This window comes from Notothenia coriiceps, unplaced genomic scaffold, assembly GCF_000735185.1.
Source record: "Notothenia coriiceps isolate Sejong01 unplaced genomic scaffold, NC01 NC01_scaffold00037244, whole genome shotgun sequence".
Taxonomy (NCBI): Eukaryota; Metazoa; Chordata; class Actinopteri; order Perciformes; family Nototheniidae; genus Notothenia; species Notothenia coriiceps.
The window spans coordinates 9,384,079-9,390,140 of NW_011369945.1; the positions used below are offsets into that span (position 1 = coordinate 9,384,079).

The 6,062-nt window shown below is 43.2% G+C and overlaps 2 protein-coding genes across 2 annotated transcripts in view; both read right to left on the reverse strand.

Annotated features, from left to right (window-relative positions):
- Positions 1–6,062, reverse strand: part of LOC104965286 (phospholipid-transporting ATPase ID-like) — a 718,806-nt gene that overhangs the window by 32,187 nt on the left and 680,557 nt on the right. The gene's annotated exons all lie outside the window — the stretch shown is intronic.
- The window catches only part of LOC104964678 (brefeldin A-inhibited guanine nucleotide-exchange protein 2-like), a 103,446-nt gene continuing 98,669 nt past the window's right edge, over positions 1,286–6,062 (reverse strand). The window contains exons 10-17 of the mRNA XM_010793525.1: positions 5,083–5,317; positions 4,840–4,939; positions 4,061–4,200; positions 3,411–3,519; positions 3,134–3,323; positions 2,765–2,876; positions 2,470–2,675; positions 1,286–1,790 (exon numbers count right to left, since the gene is read on the reverse strand). Of these exons, the coding sequence (XP_010791827.1) occupies positions 1,670–1,790; positions 2,470–2,675; positions 2,765–2,876; positions 3,134–3,323; positions 3,411–3,519; positions 4,061–4,200; positions 4,840–4,939; positions 5,083–5,317 (1,213 nt within the window). The 3' untranslated portion in view covers positions 1,286–1,669. The remainder of the gene's footprint in view (positions 1,791–2,469; positions 2,676–2,764; positions 2,877–3,133; positions 3,324–3,410; positions 3,520–4,060; positions 4,201–4,839; positions 4,940–5,082; positions 5,318–6,062) is intronic.

Genomic DNA, 6,062 nt, shown 5'->3' on the forward strand with positions numbered 1-6,062 from the left:
GGAGGGAGGAGGAGGAGGGAGAGAGGAGGAGGAGGAGGAGAGAGAGATGTTTCGATGTTTTCCAGCAAATAATCAAAACATTTCAGATCCTGAGCCCATGAAGAGTGTATTCTTGAAGTAGTCCTGAACGAAGAAAGGAGAATGCTCACTCGCTTGTGGACTTTGGGGTTATGGAAACTCTTTACCTCCTTCCGGCGATCTCTTCCTGCGATCTCGTCGATATGAAGATAGATACTCCTCAGGCCAGGTCCTTACTAGTCGTGATGCCACGATAATCTAAGTACGCTCTTTGTCAATCTTGGTCTCACCTACATAAAGAAGAAGAGGAGGAGGGCAGTGATTCATTCAAAACAACGGAAATGGGGATGTTGCATGAAGACAGTGCTACGTTCACTCTCCTTAATTTCTCATTCTCGCTCTCGTCTCTGTATCACCGGAAGTTGATTTCGCGCTCTGAGTAGCGTACCAGGGCCCTACTTGTGCCTGCGAGACGCGAAGAGCGATAACGGTCAGGAGCGATAAACAGAACTTACCGACCATCCTCCGGTGAATCCTCAGACACCGCCCCCCCCTTACGTGGTATCGCTCACCTGATTGACATGCAGCGCCAAAACAACGGGGACAGAGCTGCTGTCAGACGATCAGCTGTGCAGCGTCATCACAAACGGACGTCGCTTCACGTGACGTTCCGGAGGAAAGGACGTCCCATTGCTCTTAAAACTCATTTCCCTGCTTCTCGTGGTTTCCTTGCGTCTCTCCATGCTTCCCTGGTGGGAGGGACTAAACGCAGGGACACGACGCAAGTGAGGGAAGCAAGGATTCCATTTAACCGAAGTGAAACGCACCCAGTGTAAAACTCTTACTGGCCATCTATTCAACCACTGCACATGTTCGAATTAACAAACATCGATGAGCTGCTTAATGTTTTGCATTAATCAGGTGTAAGCTTCCATCATAGTTTGGTCTCTTTACGCTGGAAGTTTTTATCGAGTCCGAGCATGTATTTTAAATTAAACAACATTTGTTTAACAAACTTTTATAATGTGATTGCAAATCTTCACAGTCGAAAGCACTTTTACAAAACAATAACATGACTTAGGTGGAATGATCTTAAGCCAACTTAAGAGTATTTCTCTTAACAGCAAAAAGGTAGCAGGCAATCTTATTAAGTAGTACAAGCTGTCACACAACATTACACTGGTGAGATGTATGAGGTATACAGCATCTTTGAATATAATGAAATAGATTTTCACTGTCATCATCTCTCTCTTTCCGCCCCATCTATAAGGTGTGTGTCACAGTGAGCCATATTTTACACCTGCTTTTCCCAGACTTGACATTTCAGAAGCAATTTCCTCTGACTCGGTGGTCTGTCAGCAGAGATAAATCAGGGGCAGCAGCTATTTATAGAAGGTCGCTTTGAGACAGATACGTTGCCAGCATAGAGGACTCCGGTGAAGAAACACAGTCACCCAGAAAAACCACATGCAAGTGCTGGTAGATCACTTTTTACAGTTTACAAATGGAGTGCCAAAATATATAACAACTGTAACTGCGGTTGGATTCGTGAGTTGTAAAATCCTGTTTGAGAGTGTTATAAACTACTGTGCTGTGTTTTAGCATTCAAGCTCATTGATGTGTACTCAAACTGGACTTCCTGTGTCACATTTCATCTTTTTGAAGGCATTTTGATAGCGTGTCTCACCTGAGGGCTGTGCAGGTCGGTGGTGAGCATGATGATGGAGTATGCCAGCACATAGGCAGTGTCTGCACTGGCAAACAGAATCTGTCTGCAAAACAGAATACACATGAGAGCAACAATTAGCAGTTACTTTTAATTAAACATTAAGTCTTAAAGGAGTGGAATACGTTTTCGAATCTTATGTAAAATTACAATGCAAGTATCATCAGATAAATATATTGCATTTGTAGGAAAGTGTTTTACTTGTATATGTGATTTCATTTGATGAATGCATGTTGTACCTTAGTGCTGCAGATGTTAATGGTTTTGCTCATTTTAACGTATTTAATGTTGGGTAGTTTAATCTACAGCAATGCATCATATTCTACAAGACTATTATTATAATAATGCATTTGTAGCTTTGTTGTTGTCCTGTAGGTCTAAATGATCATGATAGCGTTGTTTTCAGCTTTTTGTCTACACGTGATTTTCTCAACTTCAGTTGATCACATACATTTAAAATAGTTAAGTGTAAATACAAATCTGGAGATACATGTTTTACTGAACAGAAAGGGTTTGTTTGATCTGAAAAGTAACTAAAGCTGTCAGACAAATGTAGTGCATTAAAATATTCATATTAGATGGAATGGAATTACTCGGGTACTTACAACTTGCACTTAAGTACAGTACTTGAGATAATGTACTTAAGTACATCCCGGGAGCTCTTGTGACTTGACTGAAAAATACATCTTTCTCAATTTGATAAAGAAACCTAAGGTGGGCCTTACCCCTGGTTGCACTCCAGGTATCGAGCAGCGAACTTCTCCATCAGCCTGTCGATCTTCTGAGCCTCCCCCGGCAGCCTGAAGCCTTCCAGGAACGCTCTGAGCGCCGAGACAAAGTCCCGCCCACAGAAGTCCAGCTGGTCCACGTAGCAGTACATCACCTCTATGTTGAACTTGATGTTCTCGCCCAGGTACTCTCCCACCTGGGTCTGTGGACGCACAAGTAGAGGGGTTGGATTAACCGTTTTGTTGCTTGAGAACACAGCGCTGTACAACTTAAATCTGTGTCATTCCTCACAGTGTCCAGTCTCTCCTCCTGGTGCAGGAACTGGGCAATGTCCTCGGCTGTGGAGCCCAGCATGCCCTGGTCCTGCAGGTACTGGATACCTCGCTTGGGCTTTTTGTTGAAACTGGGAAGAGAATGGAAGAAAACAGGATAAGAAAAATAAAGACTTAGCTGAAAACATTCCATGTGTTTTTTACATTCCTCTGGTGGTCATTTGGGGTTGAGTAGCCTATCTTTCCCTACATCCACATGTTGACTGCAGGGGCTGGGGATCAAACCACTGTCCCTCTGCTTAGTAGACGCCTATTAAAGCAGCCCCTAAAGACCCACCAATAAAAGGCTGATCCTCAGTGATGCTAAGAGAAGAGACAAAGGGCTCACAGTTCGATGCCATGCTCGATGATGTCCTTCTGCTGTTTGATGACCTCGTACTGCTCGGGGTGGTCGGCCTGGGACAGCGCCACGCTGGAGGACACGGTGGAGTCCAACGAGCTGATGCTGTCTCGACGTCCAACCAGCGGCTCTGGGAGCTTCAGCTCTCCACCGTCACTTTCTGAGGGATGCTCCTGGCCTGCAAATAAATCACACACTCTTTAATGAAATGCTGATCTTCCTCGCTCTGCACTGTGTACATATTTCAATGACACTTCTCACTTACCGAGGTTAGCCTGAAGGTTCGGGTTGACATACATGTCTTTGCTCCACTCCACCATACATTTTAGGATGGATACCAGACACTCCAAACCCTTTTTACGTAGGCTCAGCTCCTTTGGATATTAAAGACAGCATAAGTTAATTTACACAATCACTTTTTCCAAATCCAAAAGTCAAAATGTGTTGAATAAATGTACTTGTAGTTTTTGCCAAAAATCACAACATGTTTTTTCTTGCAAAATATTGTATTTGAATCCATATCTGTTGGAGACTTTCAAGAACAACAAACAGTTTGCCCTTTTGATTTCTATGAATGGGGCGGTCTAGAAGCAGCCAACGGCGTTATAAATCACATTTTAGTAAATGACTTAAGTCTTAAGTAAAAAAGAAAGAAGATCTGTCTTCAATCGCTTTGCGCTTCATCAATACAATATTTAATAAAACTATTTCTTTAACTAAATAATGCAGTCTTATGAACCCCTTAATTCATATTGATGATTTTGTGAAGAATTACAAAATGTTTTAAGGGTGATGATGTCCTAAAATATGACGGCAGACATTTGAAGCTTCGTTTAATACCCAGTCATGTTACCCTCAGAACCTGACTGAAGGAGCTGTGACCAGAAGGTTCCTGCAGCCCTAGAGGGTCAGTACCTGCAGAGGAGTCATCCCCAGCTCCTGCCCGCTGCGGCCCTGAGCGATCTTCGACAGGTCGCTCACCAGCCGCTCAAAGATGTTGGATGCATTCAAGTCACAGTCATAGTTCACGTAGATGTCAACCACGCACTGGGCATCTGGTGAGAGGTTGGACAAGTTAAAAATGCATAACTTGTTCTTACTTGAATACAATTCTCCAAAAAATCATATCCCCTGCCCAAAGAAAATAAATAACCTAATCAATAACCCAATATAAAAGAGCCAAAATAAATTATTCTCTGCAAGATCAGTGTATACCATTTAAAGTCATATCCCCTGTACAACCACAGTAACCAGCAGACCGGATGTCTCCCTCTTCATATTTACAACTGTGCAAATAAGGGTCCCAAAGTCTTGGGATTCTATGATTGTTTGGACTTCATAAAACAGGGAGCAGGACTCTCGATGTAATATATGTTATTAAATTGAGTGGACAACTTTTATATTTGCATGAAGAGAAGAGGTGATTGTTATGCAATCAGAAAAAGAGATCCATCCAGCGATGCAGCCTCTTCCTCAGTCACATCATTAAACGTCAGCTCAACGCTGTCATCTCCGAATGTCTTCTCCCACGCCAGGTGCCTAATATCCCACAATCCTTGGGCTCTTTTCATAAATGTCCTGTTATGTCTAAATAAAGCTTTAAGTAACGATATTGATTCAGGTATCCCATGTCTTAAGGGTTTTAATTTGACCGGGTGTGTTTTATTTGGTCATTTCTGACAGTGGATTCGTACCTGCACAGATGCGTGTTAGTGTCTGGATAACCATCCACTTGTGCTCAAAGGAGCTGGTCGATGTCTCTAGGATGGTCAGAAAAATCTCCCGAAAAAACACCTGAGGGAAGATGGACGAGAGATAGAAGTAGGCAGATGAAATGTCAGCATGACTTTATGATCAAACTGGCTTTAACAGGTACTCCGTCAGGTTCAGACTATCTGAGCCCAGAGGAGAGTCATTCAGTTCCTCTGCGTCTGTACCTCAATCTGCATCTTCAGGTGGACCTTGAAGTGTGAGAGCAGGGTGAGGAAGATGGCCAACGAGAGCTCAAAGACCTCAGGCACGGAGGAGACGCCATTTTTGGACAGGGCCACGCACAGATACTGTTTGATGGCGTTGACGAACATCTCGTGGGTGCGGAACACGGGGCCGGCGCCCTGCAGCACGGAGAGCAGCAGCTGCAGGGAGACGATCTTAGAGCGCAGCTCATGGGACCTGGAGGAAAGGGAATGTATGATAACATTACAGGGAGTAGACATTGGAAATGGATATTGCTCAGTGTAGCTATGCTCAGTAGGCATAGATGTGCCCTAATAAACAGAAAGGAAACACAAGATACTGGGACATAAGAGTGTTTCGTCATGGTATTTATTAAATGTAGGTCAGACTTCTTTGTGAGCTTCTTCCAGGCTCGGTTTACTCTGGCCTATTCTCTGCCTGGCTCAGGGTCTGATGTTACAGTAACTAGAGAGGACAGGGCCACATTCCAATGGAAAAGGGCAAGTTAACCTGCGGAGACTCAGAAGAAGCGCCGTGAGGAAGCTGGAGGCATCCATATTCATTTTGACAAACTGTAAAGGTTGCCGCATAAAAAGAGTGGAAAGGAACTTCCAGAGCACAAATGTTGGTGATTTCAGACAAATGTTCCCATCATCATTTCAAATGATTCTAGGACGAGATCCCAGGGGAAGGGTATGTGATCTACACATACATATGTAATATTAGACATATACAAATGTGGAGCTTTGTTTTAACACATACAGTGGGGAAAAAAAGTATTTAGTCAGCCACCAATTGTGCAAGTTCTCCCACTTAAAAAGATGAGAGACCTGTAATTTTCATCCTAGGTATACCTCAACTATGAGAGACAAAATGAGAAAAAAATAAACTCCAGAAAATCACATGATCATTTAAAGAATTATTTGCAAATTTATTGGTGGCAAAGAAGTATTTGGTCAAT